This window comes from Coregonus clupeaformis, unplaced genomic scaffold (assembly GCF_020615455.1).
Source record: "Coregonus clupeaformis isolate EN_2021a unplaced genomic scaffold, ASM2061545v1 scaf4617, whole genome shotgun sequence".
NCBI classification, from domain to species: Eukaryota; Metazoa; Chordata; class Actinopteri; order Salmoniformes; family Salmonidae; genus Coregonus; species Coregonus clupeaformis.
In genome coordinates this window covers 5,156-23,497 of record NW_025538071.1, presented here as the reverse complement: position 1 = coordinate 23,497, position 18,342 = coordinate 5,156, and the positions used below count along the sequence as shown (strand labels likewise).

The following is an 18,342-nucleotide window of genomic DNA, read 5'->3' as shown; positions in this document are numbered from 1 at the left end:
ACCCCCATGACAGGTTAGTAGAACAGTCCCTTCCCTAACCCTAGCCCCCATGACAGGTTAGTAGAACAGTCCCCTCCCTAACCCTAACCCCCATGACAGGTTAGTAAAACAGTCCCCTCCCTAACCCCCATGACAGGTTAGTAGAACAGTCCCCTCCCCTAACCCTAACCCCCATGACAGGTTAGTAGAACAGTCCCCTCCCTAACCCCCCCATGACAGGTTAGTAAAACAGTCCCCCTCCCCTAACCCCCATGACAGGTTAGTATAACAGTCCTCTCCCCTAACCATAACCCCCCATGACAGGTTAGTATAACAGTCCCTCCCTAACCCCCATGACAGGTTAGTATAACAGTCCTCTCCCTAACCCCCATGACAGGTTAGTATAACAGTCCTCTCCCTAACCCCCATGACAGGTTAGTATAACAGTCCTCTCCCTAACCCCCATGACAGGTTAGTATAACAGTCCCCTCCCTAACCCCCATGACAGGTTAGTAGAACAGTCCCTTCCCTAACCCCCATGACAGGTTAGTATAACAGTCCTCTCCCTAACCCCCATGACAGGTTAGTATAACATTTACATTTACATTTTAGTCATTTAGCAGACGCTCTTATCCAGAGCGACTTACAGGAGCAATTAGGGTTAAGTGCCTTGCTCAAGGGCACATTAACGTCATTTAGCAGACGCTCTTAGCCAGAGCGACTCACAAATTGGTGCGTTCACCCCTATAGCCAGTGGGATAACCACTTTACAATTTGGGGGGTTAGAAGGATTACTTTATCCTATCCCAGTTATTCCTTAAAGAGGTGGGGTTTCAAATGTCTCCGGAAGGTGGTGAGTGACTCCGCTGTCCTGGCGTCGTGAGGGAGCTTGTTCCACCATTGGGGTGCCAGAGCAGCGAACAGTTTTGACTGGGCTGAGCGGGAGCTATGCTTCCGCAGAGGAAGGGGAGCCAGCATGCCGGAGGTGGATGAACGCAATGCCCTCGTTTGGGTGTAGGGACTGATCAGAGCCTGAAGGTACAGAGGTGCCGTTCCCCTCACTGCTCCATAGGCAAGCACCATGGTCTTGTAGCGGATGCGAGCTTCAACTGGAAGCCAGTGGAGTGTGCGGAGGAGGGGGGTGACGTGAGAGAACTTGGGAAGGTTGAACACCAGACGGGCTGCGGCATTCTGGATGAGTTGTAGGGGTTTAATGGCACAGGCAGGGAGGCCAGCCAACAGCGAGTTGCAGTAGTCCAGACGGGAGATGACAAGTGCCTGGATTAGGACCTGTGCCGCTTCCTGTGTAAGGCAGGGTCGTACTCTCCGAATGTTGTAGAGCATGAACCTGCAGGAGCGGGTCACCGCCTTGATGTTGGCGGAGAACGACAGGGTGTTGTCCAGGGTCACGCCTAGGCTCTTCGCACTCTGGGAGGAGGACACAGCGGAGTTGTCAACCGTGATGGCGAGATCACGGAACGGGCAGTCCTTCCCCGGGAGGAAGAGCAGCTCCGTCTTGCCAGGGTTCAGCTTGAGGTGGTGATCCGTCATCCATACTGATATGTCTGCCAGACATGCAGAGATGCGATTCGCCACCTGGTTATCAGAAGGGGGAAAGGAGAAGATTAGTTGTGTATCGTCAGCGTAGCAATGATAGGAAAGGCCATGTGAGGATATGACAGAGCCAAGTGACTTGGTGTATAGGGAGAAAAGGAGAGGGCCTAGAACTGAGCCCTGGGGGACACCAGTGGTGAGAGCACGTGGTGCGGAGACAGCTTCTCGCCACGCCACTTGGTAGGAGCGACCGGTCAGGTAGGACGCAATCCAGGAGTGAGCCGCGCCGGAGATGCCCAGCTCGGAGAGGGTGGAGAGGAGGATCTGATGGTTCACAGTATCAAAGGCAGCAGACAGGTCTAGAAGGACAAGAGCAGAGGAGAGAGAGTTAGCTTTAGCAGTGCGGAGAGTCTCCGTGACACAGAGAAGAGCAGTCTCAGTTGAATGACCAGTCCTGAAACCTGATTGGTTTGGATCAAGAAGGTCATTCTGAGAGAGATAGCAAGAGAGTTGGCTAAAGACGGCACGCTCAATAGTTTTGGAAAGAAAAGAAAGAAGGGATACTGTCCCTAACCCCCATGACAGGTTAGTATAACATTCCTCTCCCTAACCCTAACCCCCATGACAGGTTAGTATAACAGTCCTCTCCCTAACCCCCATGACAGGTTAGTATAACATTCCTCTCCCTCTCCCTAACCCCCATGACAGGTTAGGACACATTTTTCCCTTTCATAATCGTTATGCTCTCTTCACGTTTTACTTTACTATCAGCATAGCACAACATCAGGATTCGGACCTGCAGTGCAGTTTTCCAAGCTCTTCAACTCTTTGGATAATAGTGCTGTCCCTGTCTTTTAAATGTTAGGGTTATTTTTGGGGAACTTTCCAGAACTGCGAAGGCTGTTTTGAATATATCTGCCCAGGAAAGTGTATTGAGATGTTACAAGTTTTGATTTGGTTTGAGTTCAAGTCTGAGGTCATATGCTGTGTGTTTCCAGGTGAATCTTTTTAAAATATAGTTTGATTTGACTTGGTGTGTTTCCAGGTGAGAGGTCATGTGCACTCTAACGATTCTCAGAACACACACAGAGAGACGAGCCAAACATAATACAGCCTGCAGAATCTAGAGGTCACTGTGGAATCCTGTTTTGCTTGTTCGTCATTCGTCTAGGTCAGAGGTCGTATGCTGAGTACCACCACAGCTATAATCCACTGGGACGGACCTGAGGAGGCTAACGGGCAGGTGGTGGGGTACAGAGTCTACTATACAGACGATAACACACTGCAAGTCAACCAGGTAGCTGGGGGGGGGTGTGGGGTCTGTCTGTGTGTGTGGGTAGGGAGTGTGTGGGGTCTGTGTGTGTGGGTGTGTGTGTGTAGGGTCTGTGTGTGTGGATGGGTGTGTGTCCATATCTACGTTATTAACCCCTTCCTCTACTCTCCATCCTCCTCCTCTCTCTCTCTCTCTCTCTTTCCCTCCCCCTCCCCTCTCTCTCTCTCTCTCTCTCTCTCTCTCCACCCTCCTCCTCTCTCTCTCTCCAACCTCCTCCTCTTTCTCTCTCCACCCTCCTCCTCTCTCTCTCTCCACCCTCGTCTTCTTTCTCTCCCCCCTCTCCCTTCCCCCTCCCCCTCCCCCTTCAGTGGGAGAAGCTGATGGTCCGTGGTGCTAATTTCATCACCATCCAGAGTCTGACCCCCAATAAGACCTATTACATCAGAGTCCTGGCCTTTACCTCTGTAGGAGACGGACCTCTCTCCCAGGACCTGCAGATCATAGCCAAGACTGGAGGTACGGGGGTAGGGTGGGGAGAGGTTGGGGGTTGTGGGGGTGGCGGGGGAGAGAGACGGATGTGTCTGAAGGTAGGGAGGGATGGGTGTGTTGGGAGAGGGGGGGGAGGGAGTGAGGGAGGGAGACAGACCTCTCTCCTAGGACCCGCAGATCATAGCCAAGACTGGAGGTAGGGGTGGGCCGGGTGTGTGTGTGCGTGCGTGCGTGCGTGCGTGTGTGTGTGTGTGTGTGTGTGTCCGTGTGTGGTGGGAGTGTTTCACTAGTTTATAGTCTTGTCAGCCTGGAAATGTTTTGTCTACAAAATATAATTTGGTGACATCTAATGCAGTCAATGAAGTAACCAGCTACGTAAGGGTTAGTAGTCTGAGCCATCTGATGCAGTCAGTAGAGTAGCCAGCTACGTAAGGGTTAGTAGTCTGAGCCATCTGATGCAGTCAGTAGAGTAGCCAGCTACGTAAGGGTTAGTAGTCTGAGCCATCTGATGCAGTCAGTAGAGTAGCCAGCTACATAAGGGTTAGTAGTCTGAGCCATCTGATGCAGTCAGTAGAGTAGCCAGCTACGTAAGGGTTAGTAGTCTGAGACATCTGATGCAGTCAGTAGAGTAGCCAGCTACATAAGGGTTAGTAGTCTGAGCCATCTGATGCAGTCAGTGGAGTAGCCAGCTACATAAGGGTTAGTAGTCTGAGCCATCTGATGCAGTCAGTAGAGTAGCCAGCTACGTAAGGGTTAGTAGTCTGAGCCATCTGATGCAGTCAGTAGAGTAGCCAGCTACATAAGGGTTAGTAGTCTGAGCCATCTGATGCAGTCAGTGTAGTAGCCAGCTACGTATGGGTTAGTAGTCTGAGCCATCTGATGCAGTCAATGTAGTAGCCAGCTACATAAGGGTTAGTAGTCTGAGCCATCTGATGCAGTCAGTAGAGTAGCCAGCTACATAAGGGTTAGTAGTCTGAGCCATCTGATGCAGTCAGTGTAGTAGCCAGCTACGTAAGGGTTAGTAGTCTGAGCCATCTGATGCAGTCAGTGTAGTAGCCAGCTACATAAGGGTTAGTAGTCTGAGCCATCTGATGCAGTCAGTAGAGTAGCCAGCTACGTAAGGGTTAGTAGTCTGAGCCATCTGATGCAGTCAGTAGAGTAGCCAGCTACGTAAGGGTTAGTAGTCTGAGCCATCTGATGCAGTCAGTAGAGTAGCCAGCTACGTAAGGGTTAGTAGTCTGAGCCATCTGATGCAGTCAGTGAAGTAGCCAGCTACGTAAGGGTTAGTAGTCTGAGCCATCTGATGCAGTCAGTAGAGTAGCCAGCTACGTAAGGGTTAGTAGTCTGAGCCATCTGATGCAGTCAGTAGAGTAGCCAGCTACGTAAGGGTTAGTAGTCTGAGCCATCTGATGCAGTCAGTAGAGTAGCCAGCTACGTAAGGGTTAGTAGTCTGAGCCATCTGATGCAGTCAGTAGAGTAGCCAGCTACGTAAGGGTTAGTAGTCTGAGCCATCTGATGCAGTCAGTGTAGTAGCCAGCTACGTAAGGGTTAGTAGTCTGAGCCATCTGATGCAGTGTAGTAGCCAGCTACGTAAGGGTTAGTAGTCTGAGCCATCTGATGCAATCAGTAGAGTAGCCAGCTACATAAGGGTTAGTAGTCTGAGCCATCTGATGCAGTCAGTAGAGTAGCCAGCTACGTAAGGGTTAGTAGTCTGAGCCATCTGATGCAGTCAGTGTAGTAGCCAGCTACGTAAGGGTTAGTAGTCTGAGCCATCTGATGCAGTCAGTAGAGTAGCCAGCTACATAAGGGTTAGTAGTCTGAGCCATCTGATGCAGTCAGTAGAGTAGCCAGCTACGTAAGGGTTAGTAGTCTGAGCCATCTGATGCAGTCAGTGTAGTAGCCAGCTACGTAAGGGTTAGTAGTCTGAGCCATCTGATGCAGTCAGTGAAGTAGCCAGCTCCGTAAGGGTTAGTAGTCTGAGCCATCTGATGCAGTCAGTAGAGTAGCCAGCTACGTAAGGGTTAGTAGTCTGAGCCATCTGATGCAGTCAGTAGAGTAGCCAGCTACATAAGGGTTAGTAGTCTGAGCCATCTGATGCAGTCAGTGTAGTAGCCAGCTACGTAAGGGTTAGTAGTCTGAGCCATCTGATGCAGTCAGTGTAGTAGCCAGCTACGTAAGGGTTAGTAGTCTGAGCCATCTGATGCAGTCAGTAGAGTAGCCAGCTACGTAAGGGTTAGTAGTCTGAGCCATCTGATGCAGTCAGTAGAGTAGCCAGCTACGTAAGGGTTAGTAGTCTGAGCCATCTGATGCAGTCAGTAGAGTAGCCAGCTACGTAAGGGTTAGTAGTCTGAGCCATCTGATGCAGTCAGTGTAGTAGCCAGCTACGTAAGGGTTAGTAGTCTGAGCCATCTGATGCAGTCAGTAGAGTAGCCAGCTACGTAAGGGTTAGTAGTCTGAGCCATCTGATGCAGTCAGTAGAGTAGCCAGCTACGTAAGGGTTAGTAGTCTGAGCCATCTGATGCAGTCAGTAGAGTAGCCAGCTACGTAAGGGTTAGTAGTCTGAGCCATCTGATGCAGTCAGTAGAGTAGCCAGCTACGTAAGGGTTAGTAGTCTGAGCCATCTGATGCAGTCAGTGTAGTAGCCAGCTACGTAAGGGTTAGTAGTCTGAGCCAACTGATGCAGTCAGTAGAGTAGCCAGCTACGTAAGGGTTAGTAGTCTGAGCCATCTGATGCAGTCAGTGTAGTAGCCAGCTACGTAAGGGTTAGTAGTCTGAGCCATCTGATGCAGTGTAGTAGCCAGCTACATAAGGGTTAGTAGTCTGAGCCATCTGATGCAGTGTAGTAGCCAGCTACATAAGGGTTAGTAGTCTGAGACATCTGATGCAGTCAGTGTAGTAGCCAGCTACATAAGGGTTAGTAGTCTGAGCCATCTGATGCAGTCAGTAGAGTAGCCAGCTACATAAGGGTTAGTAGTCTGAGCCATCTGATGCAGTCAGTAGAGTAGCCAGCTACGTAAGGGTTAGTAGTCTGAGCCATCTGATGCAGTCAGTGTAGTAGCCAGCTACGTAAGGGTTAGTAGTCTGAGCCATCTGATGCAGTCAGTGAAGTAGCCAGCTCCGTAAGGGTTAGTAGTCTGAGCCATCTGATGCAGTCAGTAGAGTAGCCAGCTACGTAAGGGTTAGTAGTCTGAGCCATCTGATGCAGTCAGTAGAGTAGCCAGCTACGTAAGGGTTAGTAGTCTGAGCCATCTGATGCAGTCAGTGAAGTAGCCAGCTACGTAACGGTTAGTAGTCTGAGCCATCTGATGCAGTCAGTAGAGTAGCCAGCTACGTAAGGGTTAGTAGTCTGAGCCACCTGATGCAGTCAGTAGAGTAGCCAGCTACGTAAGGGTTAGTAGTCTGAGCCATCTGATGCAGTCAGTGAAGTAGCCAGCTACGTAAGGGTTAGTAGTCTGAGCTATCTGATGCAGTCAGTAGAGTAGCCAGCTACGTAAGGGTTAGTAGTCTGAGCCATCTGATGCAGTCAGTAGAGTAGCCAGCTACGTAAGGGTTAGTAGTCTGAGCCATCTGATGCAGTCAGTAGAGTAGCCAGCTACGTAAGGGTTAGTAGTCTGAGCCATCTGATGCAGTCAGTAGAGTAGCCAGCTACGTAAGGGTTAGTAGTCTGAGCCATCTGATGCAGTCAGTGAAGTAGCCAGCTACGTAACGGTTAGTAGTCTGAGCCATCTGATGCAGTCAGTAGAGTAGCCAGCTACGTAAGGGTTAGTAGTCTGAGCCATCTGATGCAGTCAGTAGAGTAGCCAGCTACGTAAGGGTTAGTAGTCTGAGCCATCTGATGCAGTCAGTAGAGTAGCCAGCTACGTAAGGGTTAGTAGTCTGAGCCATCTGATGCAGTCAGTAGAGTAGCCAGCTACGTAAGGGTTAGTAGTCTGAGCCATCTGATGCAGTCAGTAGAGTAGCCAGCTACGTAAGGGTTAGTAGTCTGAGCCATCTGATGCAGTCAGTAGAGTAGCCAGCTACGTAAGGGTTAGTAGTCTGAGCCATCTGATGCAGTCAGTAGAGTAGCCAGCTACGTAAGGGTTAGTAGTCTGCAGTTTGGCTGGCAGCTGGTGGGTCTGCTACTGTAGTTGGTTTCTGACAGTCCTTCACTCTACAGGGTTTCTGTTCTTTTACATTTAGGTCATTTAGCAGACGCTCTTATCCAGAGCCACTTACACATTGGTGCATTCACCTTATAGCCAGTGGGACAACCACTTTACACATTTTTTATTTGATATTTTTCAAATGTTTTACTTTTTTATTTTTAGAGTATATTTTTAATTTTCATTTGTTTTATATATATATATATATATATATATATATATATATAAAATGTGTGGGTGTGGGGAATCGTTCATTGCCTCCTGTGTGCATTTACTTATTTCATTTGATTGTTTTACTGTAAAGTTTGTTTTGTTAAATGCACTTTAAATAAAGTTGTATTTTATTGTATTTGATACAGTACTGTATTGTGGGTAATGTAGTCCCTCTCTCTCCAGTAGTGTATTGTGGGTAATGTAGTCCCTCCCTCTCCAGTAGTTTATTGTGGGTAATGTAGTCCCTCTCTCTCCAGTAGTGTATTGTGGGTAATGTAGTCTCTCCTCTCTCTCTCTCCCAGTTCCGTCTCAGCCGTCAGACTTTAAAGGAGAGGCCAAGTCAGAGACCAGTATATTGCTGTCCTGGGTAGCTCCTCCACAGAGTGGGCCTGAAAACCTGATCACTGGATATGAACTGGTCTACAGGAGGTCTGATGACAACGAAGAGGTAAGGATATGAACTGGTCTACAGGAGGTCTGATGACAACGACGAGGTAAGGATATGAACTGGTCTACAGGAGGTCTGATGACAACGAAGAGTTAAGGATATGAACTGGTCTACAGGAGGTTTGATGACAACGACGAGGTAAGGATATGAACTGGTCTACAGGAGGTCCAATGACAACGAAGAGGTAAGGATATGAACTGGTGTACAGGAGGTCTGATGACAACGACGAGGTAAGGATATGAACTGGTCTACAGGAGGTCTGATGACAACGAAGAGGTAAGGATATGAACTGGTCTACAGGAGGTCTGATGACAACGAAGAGGTAAGGATATGAACTGGTCTACAGGAGGTCTGATGACAACGCGAGGTAAGGATATGAACTGGTCTACAGGAGGTCTGATGACAACGAAGAGGTAATGATATGAACTGGTCTACAGGAGGTCTGATGACAACGAAGAGGTAAGGATATGGACTGGTCTACAGGAGGTCTGATGACAACGAAGAGGTAAGGATATGAACTGGTCTACAGGAGGGCTAATGACAATGACGAGGTAAGGATATGAACTGGTCTACAGGAGGTCTGATGACAACGAAGAGGTAAGGATATGAACTGGTCTACAGGAGGTCTGATGACAACGAAGAGGTAAGGATATGAACTGGTCTACAGGGGGGCTAATGACAACGAAGAGGTAAGGATATGAACTGGTCTACAGGAGGTCTGATGACAACAAAGAGGTAAGGATATGAACTGGTCTACAGGAGGGCTGATGACAATGACGAGGTAAGGATATGAACTGGTCTACAGGAGGTCTGATGACAACGAAGAGGTAATGATATGAACTGGTCTACAGGAGGTCTGATGACAACGAAGAGGTAAGGATATGGACTGGTCTACAGGAGGTCTGATGACAACGAAGAGGTAATGATATGAACTGGTCTACAGGAGGGCTGATGACCGAAGAGGTAAGGATATGGACTGGTCTACAGGAGGTCTGATGACAACGAAGAGGTAAGGATATGAACTGGTCTACAGGAGGGCTAATGACAACGATGAGGTAAGGATATGAACTGGTCTACAGGAGGTCTGATGACAACGAAGAGGTAAGGATATGAACTGGTCTACAGGAGGGATAATGACAACGAAGAGGTAAGGATATGAACTGGTCTACAGGAGGGCTAATGACAACGAAGAGGTAAGGATATGAACTGGTCTACAGGGGGGCTAATGACAACGAAGAGGTAAGGATATGAACTGGTCTACAGGAGGTCTGATGACAACAAAGAGGTAAGAGATGTATTTATAGATTAGTTAAACCCCGTTCCTCAAACCCACAGAGCTCAGTTGCTTTTCACAAAGTCTCAATATACTTTCATCTTTACAATCTATTGGGGCCTTTCTGTTTTGATATATAGTAGTATGCCATAAATTATGTTTTTTTTATTTGGTGAAATATGGTGAAATGTGGATTTCTGAATGCGAAATATAGATTTTACAATGCTCCATCAGAATGATTTCGGAATACTGGAATGTTATTTTTATTCTGTCATTTTCTCTCTTTTTTAGAGCCCTCCTACCTGCTACACCTTCCACCTTAACCCTAACCTTAACTCTCTCTCTCTCTCTCTCTCTCTCTCTCTCTCTCTCTCTCTCTCTCTCTCTCTCTCTCTCTCTCTCTCTGTCTCTCTCTCTCTCTCTCTCTCTCTCTCTCTCTCTCTCTCTCTCTCTCTCTCTCTCTCTCTCTCTCTCTCTCTCTCTCTCTCTCTCTCTCTCTCTCCTCCATCTCTCTCTCTCTCTCTCTCTAGAAGAAGCTGAATTTTGACCCCACCTCCTCCTACCTTATGAAGAATTTGAAGCCGTTCTCCTCCTACACCTTCCAACTGGCAGCACGTAGCAAACACGGCATCGGAGCGTATACCAACGAGGTTACCATAGATACACCACAGACACGTACGTCCCTACCTACAGTACTACTACTGCTGTTACTGCTCTATCAGACACTCTGAGGACCAGAGGTATAATCTGGATTAAACAGAACTCATTATGTCATCTATCAGACACTCTGAGGACCAGAGGTATAATCTGGATTAAACAGAACTCATTATGTGATCTATCAGACACTCTGAGGACCAGAGGTATAATCTGGATTAAACAGAACTCATTATGTGATCTATCAGATACTCTGAAGATAAGAGTTATAATCTGGATTAAACAGACCTCATATGTCATCTATCAGATACTCTGAAGACAATAGTTATAATCTGGATTAAACAGACCTCATATGTCATCTATCAGATACTCTGAAGACAAGAGTTATAATCTGGATTAAACAGGCCTCATACGTCATCGATCAGATACTCTGAGGACCAGAGTTATAATCTGGATTAAACAGACCTCATATGTCATCTATCAGATACTCTGAGGACCAGAGTTATAATCTGGATTAAACATACCTCATATGTCATCTATCAGATACTCTGAGGACCAGAGTTATAATCTGGATTAAACATACCTCATATGTCATCTATCAGATACTCTGAGGACCAGAGTTATAATCTGGATTAAACATACCTCATATGTCATCTATCAGATACTCTGAGGACCAGAGTTATAATCTGGATTAAACAGACCTCATATGTGATCTATCAGATACTCTGAGGACCAGAGTTATAATCTGGATTAAACAGACCTCATATGTCATCTATCAGATACTCTGAGGACCAGAGTTATAATCTGGATTAAACAGACCTCATATGTCATCTATCAGATACTCTGAGGACCAGAGTTATAATCTGGATTAAACAGAACTCATTATGTCATCTATCAGATACTCTGAGGACCAGAGTTATAATCTGGATTAAACAGACCTCATATGTCATGGAGAATAAGATAAACAGGTGCTTTGGGAAGATTTTCACAATGTATTATTTAGTTGTATATCTTCCAAACTCTTTCGAACTTCCATGAGTCTGAAGTCTGTCAGTCAGCTAGGGCTAGGCTGCAGTCAAGGTAAGGGGATTACAAGGTTAAAGTAGTTCAGTAGTTAGAGATGTGAAGTTGATCAGTCTGGGGAGAAGCACTGAGACTGTTAGAAGACGTTGGAGTCAGACTTACTCAGTAAGTTCAAGTCAAGGTAGGTTCCATGTTACATGTGCAAGAGACTCAGTTCAGTGTTTCTGTTCTGTTGCATCTTCTTTGTAACTCATCATTCTTTCTCGTTAGTTTTTTAAGTTAACAACATTTTCTATAAAAACAGATTTGAATAGGGGGGGTGTTAAATTCCGGTAACCTTCCCAAACTTTCCCCCAACCAGGATTTCTGGAAAACCTGGACATTTTGGGAAAGTTACCTGAATGTTGCAACCCTAGATTTGACGTTCGCTACCGCCATATTCCACCTGTGCTGGTCGTCTGGTCATTTTTCTTTCTAGAAAACATCGGTCCTAGAGCTTTATTTTCATTTTATGTTTATTTTTGTCCCTTTTTTGTTTTCTGTCTCGTCTGTTGGCTCTGTCACCATCTTCCACTAAACACCTCACTACCTCACCAACCAACCAACCAATCAACACACACGACCAATCACATCCACCAAACAACCCGTACTTCCTCAAACCTGGCCAATCAGAACCCTCGGCCCCTCCCCAGGAGGTCACATGCTCCAGCCCCAGCTCCACCAGCATCCTGGTAAGTTGGGCTCCGCCCCTGGCGGAATTCCAGAACGGAATCATAACGGGATATTCCATCCAGTATTCTGTCACGGAAGGGGACAACAGGACTTCCCAGCGAGTCAGCGACATTCCACCGGAAAGCTCTCAGTACCTTCTGGAAAACCTGGAGAAATGGACGGAGTATGGAATCACGGTCCGAGCGCTAACGGAAGCCGGAGAAGGACCAGAGAGTCTACAACTACTAGTACGCACCGAGGAAGATGGTATGTCCCAAACCTTTCCCCCTGCCTGTTGGTACTAAACACCCCTCTCCTTGATGAAAAATGGTTTGCCCCACTAACAACGCCACCGCCTGAGAACCTCTAGCCGCTAGGGTGCGTCCCAAATGGCATCCTATTCCCTATATAGTGCACTACTTTTGACCAGAGCCCTATGGGGGATGCAACCCTAGCTGTGTTTTCTCCTTGACCTTCATGCTAAGAAAGAAACCTCCCCTGGCTATACCGCTACACTGTTTTTCCATCTAAAGTCCTTCCTTTTCCTCCTCTCTTTCTCTCCCTGTGCCTGAGGGGGTTGACGCGGTGTATCCCACTGACAATGCCCTTCTGAACAATACTACACACCCCTGCGGCTGTGTCACTAAATACCCCTACATGAGGGGAATAATAGTACGCTCCATTAACCATGCCCCTGTGAACTGCTGCTGAACCCTCTGGCTTAAACCATCTCTGTAAAAGGGGGAGGGGGGAATCCACCTAGCCCTCAGTCTTTCCTTTCAACCCTGACTTCTCCTGCTGAAGCTAACTTTACCTCTGCAGAACTGAACCTTTTTCTTGGTAAATATTGGTATTGTACCTTTCTATGTATAACAGAGGTTAAATGATGTTTTGGGAACCACAGCCTCTTAGGATTCCTCTGGTCTCTCCTCTCTATCATTCACTCTCTCTCTTTAAATGTCAGGCCAGTTTTTCAAGCCAACTTTAGCTGCTTTTTGGTGCTTTTTGAAATCTCATCTCCTATATATTTTTCGGCATTTTGAACAGAACCCCAAAAACCTTTTCAACCCAACAACCTATCCTACCTCCAAACACTCACTTCCCCCGGAGTATCTAAACCATCTAAGAGCCACCACAACCTTTGAACACCGACCCTTGACCTCGACCTATCCTACAATGCATTTCCAGTTCCCAGTGGTCCTCCGCGCGACGTGGAGACGGAGGCGCTGAACTCGTCGGCGGTCAGGGTGGTGTGGCGGGCACCGGCGGTGGAGCGGCAACATGGTCAGGTCAGAGGTTACCAGGTCCACTACGTCAAGATGAACTATGGAGAGCCCACTGGACCCAACCTCATCAAGGATATACTCATAGACGACTCACAGGTAACAATGGAACACAACTCAGACAGATTGACTGGAATATTGATATAGAATGGAACGTTGTTATAGAATGGAACGTTGAAATAGAATGGAATGTTGAAATATAATGGAATGTTGATATAGAATGGAACGTTGATATAGAATGGAATGTTGAAATAGATTGGAATGTTGGAATAGATTGGAATGTTGAAATAGAATGGAACATTGATATAGAATGGAATGTTGATATAGAATGGAACGTTGATATAGAATGGAATGTTGAAATAGATTGGAATGTTGGAATAGATTGGAATGTTGGAATAGAATGGAATATTGAAATAGAATGTAACATTGAGATGTAACTGAAAACCCTACTGGAGAGAGAATAATATATTTCTATATTTTACAAGCCTTCATCAGATTATGAGATTATAAAATGTGAGGGTAATGTAACAAATCCTGTTTTTTTCCTCTCTCTCCTCTTTGCTCTCTGCTTCGTTCTGTCGTTTAGTGGGAATACAATGAATCAACAGAATATGTAAGTATATCTGTGATTGATCTGGTATCTAAAAAATGTCTCATTTATGCTGTTGTCTAGACCTGTGTTTGTGTCCCATGGGCTAGTAGAAAACAACTATAGAATGGGACACAGCCTAGAGTGGATCTATGGAATGGGACACAACCTAGAGTGGAACTATAGAATGAGATACGACCTAGAATGGAACTATGGAATGGAACTATGGAATAGAGTATAATGGAACTCTGGAATGGAGTAGAATGGAACTCTGGAATGGAGTAGAATGGAACTCTGGAATGGAGTAGAATGGAACTCTGGAATGGAGTAGAATGGAACTATGGAATAGAGTATAATGGAACTCTGGAATGGAGTAGAATGGAACTCTGGAATGGAGTAGAATGGAACTATGGAATAGAGTATAATGGAACTCTGGAATGGAGTAGAATGGAACTCTGGAATGGAGTAGAATGGAACTCTGGAATGGAGTAGAATGGAACTATGGAATGGAGTAGAATGGAACTATGGAATAGAGTATAATGGAACTATGGAATAGAGTATAATGGAACTCTGGAATGGAGTAGAATGGAACTCTGGAATGGAGTAGAATGGAACTATGGAATGGAGTAGAATGGCACTATGGAATAGAGTATAATGGAACTATGGAATAGAGTATAATGGAACTCTGGAATGGAGTAGAATGGAACTCTGGAATGGAGTAGAATGGAACTATGGAATGGAGTAGAATGGAACTATGGAATGGAGTAGAATGGAACTATGGAATAGAGTAGAATGGAACTATGGAATAGAGTAGAATGGAACTATGGAATGGAGTAGAATGGAACTATGTAATAGAGTAGAATGGAACTATGGAATGGAGTAGAATGGAACTATGGAATGGAGTAGAATGGAACTATGGAATGGAGTAGAATGGAACTATGGAATGGAGTAGAATGGAACTATGGAATGGAGTAGAATGGAACTATGGAATGGAGTAGAATGGAACTATGGAATGGAGTAGAATGGAACTATGGAATGGAGTAGAATGGAACTATGGAATGGAGTAGAATGGAACTATGGAATAGAGTAGAATGGAACTATGGAATGGAGTAGAATGGAACTATGGAATGGAGTAGAATGGAACTATGGAATGGAGTAGAATGGAACTCTGGAATGGAGTAGAATGGAACTATGGAATGGAGTAGAATGGAACTATGGAATGGAGTAGAATGGAACTCTGGAATGGAGTAGAATGGAACTATGGAATAGAGTATAATGGAACTATGGAATGGAGTAGAATGGAACTATGGAATAGAGTAGAATGGAACTATGGAATGGAGTAGAATGGAACTATGGAATGGAGTAGAATGGAACTATGGAATAGAGTAGAATGGAACTATGGAATGGAGTAGAATGGAACTATGGAATGGAGTAGAATGGAACTATGGAATGGAGTAGAATGGAACTATGGAATGGAGTAGAATGGAACTATGGAATAGAGTAGAATGGAACTATGGAATGGAGTAGAATGGAACTATGGAATGGAGTAGAATGGAACTATGGAATAGAGTAGAATGGAACTATGGAATGGAGTAGAATGGAACTATGGAATGGAGTAGAATGGAACTATGGAATGTTCTATGTGTTCTGTAGGAGGTGGTTCTGTAATACTGATGAGTTCTATATGTTCTGTAGGAGGTGGTTCTGTAATACTGATGAGTTCTATGTTCTATGTGTTCTGTAGGAGGTTGTTCTGTAATACTGATGAGTTCTATGTTCTATGTGTTCTGTAGGAGGTGGTTCTGTAATACTGATGAGTACTATGTTCTGTAGGAGGTGGTTCTGTAATACTGATGAGTTCTATGTATTATGTGTTCTGTAGGAGGTGGTTCCGTAATACTGATGAGTTATATGTTCTGTGTGTTCTGTAGGAGGTGGTTCTGTAATACTGAGGATTTCTATGTGTTCTGTAGGAGGTGGTTCTGTAATACTGATGAGTTCTATGTTCTATGTGTTCTGTAGGAGGTGGTTCTGTAATACTGATGAGTTCTATGTTCTATGTGTTCTGTAGGAGGTGGTTCTGTAATACTGATGAGTTCTTTGTTCTATGTGTTCTGTAGGAGGTTGTTCTGTAATACTGATGAGTTCTATGTTCTATGTGTTCTGTAGGAGGTGGTTCTGTAATACTGATGAGTACTATGTTCTGTAGGAGGTGGTTCTGTAATACTGATGAGTTCTATGTATTATGTGTTCTGTAGGAGGTGGTTCTGTAATACTGATGAGTTCTATGTATTATGTGTTCTGTAGGAGGTGGTTCTGTAATACTGATGAGTTCTATGTTCTATGTGTTCTGTAGGAGGTGGTTCTGTAATACTGATGAGTACTATGTTCTGTAGGAGGTGGTTCTGTAATACTGATGAGTTCTATGTATTATGTGTTCTGTAGGAGGTGGTTCTGTAATACTGATGAGTTCTATGTATTATGTGTTCTGTAGGAGGTGGTTCTGTAATACTGATGAGTTCTATGTATTATGTGTTCTGTAGGAGGTGGTTCCGTAATACTGATGAGTTATATGTTCTGTGTGTTCTGTAGGAGGTGGTTCTGTAATACTGAGGATTTCTATGTGTTCTGTAGGAGGTGGTTCTGTAATACTGATGAGTTCTATGTTCTATGTGTTCTGTAGGAGGTGGTTCTGTAATACTGATGAGTTCTATGTTCTATGTGTTCTGTAGGAGGTGGTTCTGTAATACTGATGAGTTCTTTGTTCTATGTGTTCTGTAGGAGGTTGTTCTGTAATACTGATGAGTTCTATGTTCTATGTGTTCTGTAGGAGGTGGTTCTGTAATACTGATGAGTACTATGTTCTGTAGGAGGTGGTTCTGTAATACTGATGAGTTCTATGTTCTATGTGTTCTGTAGGAGGTTGTTCTGTAATACTGATGAGTTCTATGTTCTATGTGTTCTGTAGGAGGTGGTTCTGTAATACTGATGAGTACTATGTTCTGTAGGAGGTCGTTCTGTAAAACTGATGAGTTCTATGTGTTCTGTAGGAGGTGGTTCTGTAATATTGATGAGTTCTGTGTTCTATGTGTTCTGTAGGAGGTGGTTCTGTAATGCTCATGAGTTCTATGTGTTCTGTAGCAGGTGGTTCTGTAATACTGATGAGTTCTATGTTCTATGTGTTCTGTAGGAGGTGGTTCTGTAATACTGATGAGTTCTATGTTCTATGTGTTCTGTAGGAGGTGGTTCTAGGGGAACTCCAGGCTGATACTGCCTACTCTGTGTCTGTGGGGGCGTACACCGCCAAGGGAGACGGGGCACGGAGCAAACCCCAAACTCTCTGCACTACCCTCGCACGTACGTATTTCTCATCCCAACATGATACAGCAGCCAGTCCAGACGCAGGGACCCAGCCAGCTACTAGACACTGAGACAGATTTACCAAAGCCTTCACAGCCTTCTTTAGAATAGTGATTCCTCAAAGTGGGGGTCGCAAGTGTGAAACTGAATATAAAAACTATCATACATATTTTCATAGGCTACATATAGCCTACCATTTGCATTTTATAGCTATAACTTATTCTTGTCTCAAAAACATCTTATCTGTGCCTCGGGAACCAAAAAGTTGCGGTCTTGACCGTTGACCGGTGACGAGTCATCAAATCAAATCAAATCAAATCAAATTTTATTGGTCACATGCGCCGAATACAACAGGTGCAGACATTACAGTGAAATGCTTACTTACAGCCCTTAACCAACAGTGCATTTATTTTAAACAAAAAAAGTAAGAATAAAACAACAACAAAAAAAGTGTTGAGAAAAAAAGAGCAGAAGTAAAATAAAGTGACAGTAGGGAGGCTATATATACAGTAAAATAAAGTGACAGTAGGGAGGCTATATATACAGGGGGGTACCGTTGCAGAGTCAATGTGCGGGGGCACCGGCTAGTTGAGGTAGTTGAGGTAATATGTACATGTGGGTAGAGTTAAAGTGACTATGCATAAATAGCTTAACAGAGTAGCAGCAGCGTAAAAGGATGGGGTGGGGGCAGTGCAAATAGTCCGGGTAGCCATGATTAGCTGTTCAGGAGTCTTATGGCTTGGGGGTAGAAGCTGTTGAGAAGTCTTTTGGACCTAGACTTGGCACTCCGGTACCGCTTACCGTGCGGTAGCAGAGAGAACAGTCTATGACTAGGGTGGCTGGAGTCTTTGACAATTTTGAGGGCCTTCCTCTGACACCGCCTGGTATAGAGGTCCTGGATGGCAGGGAGCTTTGCCCCAGTGATGTACTGGGCCGTACGCACTACCCTCTGTAGTGCCTTGCGGTCAGAGGCCAAGCAGTTGCCATACCAGGCGGTGATGCAACCAGTCAGGATGCTCTCGATGGTGCAGCTGTAGAATTTTTTGAGGATCTGAGGACCCATGCCAAATCTTTTTAGTCTCCTGAGGGGGAATAGGCTTTGTCGTGCCCTCTTCACGACTGTCTTGGTGTGTTTGGACCATGATAGTTCGTTGGTGATGTGGACACCAAGGAACTTGAAGCTCTCAACCTGTTCCACTACAGCCCCGTCGATGAGAATGGGGGCGTGCTCAGTCCTCTTTTTTTTCCTGTAGTCCACAATCATCTCCTTTGTCTTGGTCACGTTGAGGGAGAGGTTGTTGTCCTGGCACCACACGGCCAGATCTCTGACCTCCTCCCTATAGGCTGTCTC

At 45.4% G+C, this 18,342-nt stretch overlaps 1 protein-coding gene across 1 annotated transcript; it reads left to right on the top strand.

The window, feature by feature from the left end:
* Positions 1–2,704: 2,704 nt before the first annotated feature.
* Positions 2,705–16,988, top strand: LOC121564847 (receptor-type tyrosine-protein phosphatase delta-like; the record flags this gene model as incomplete). The annotated part of the gene is made up of 8 exons (XM_045220630.1): positions 2,705–2,830; positions 3,175–3,322; positions 7,953–8,098; positions 9,902–10,046; positions 11,721–12,026; positions 12,948–13,141; positions 13,629–13,655; positions 16,871–16,988. Coding segments are annotated over 8 exons (1,210 nt in total), but the record flags the coding sequence as incomplete, so codon positions are not given.
* Between the last annotated feature and the right edge of the window lie 1,354 nt (positions 16,989–18,342).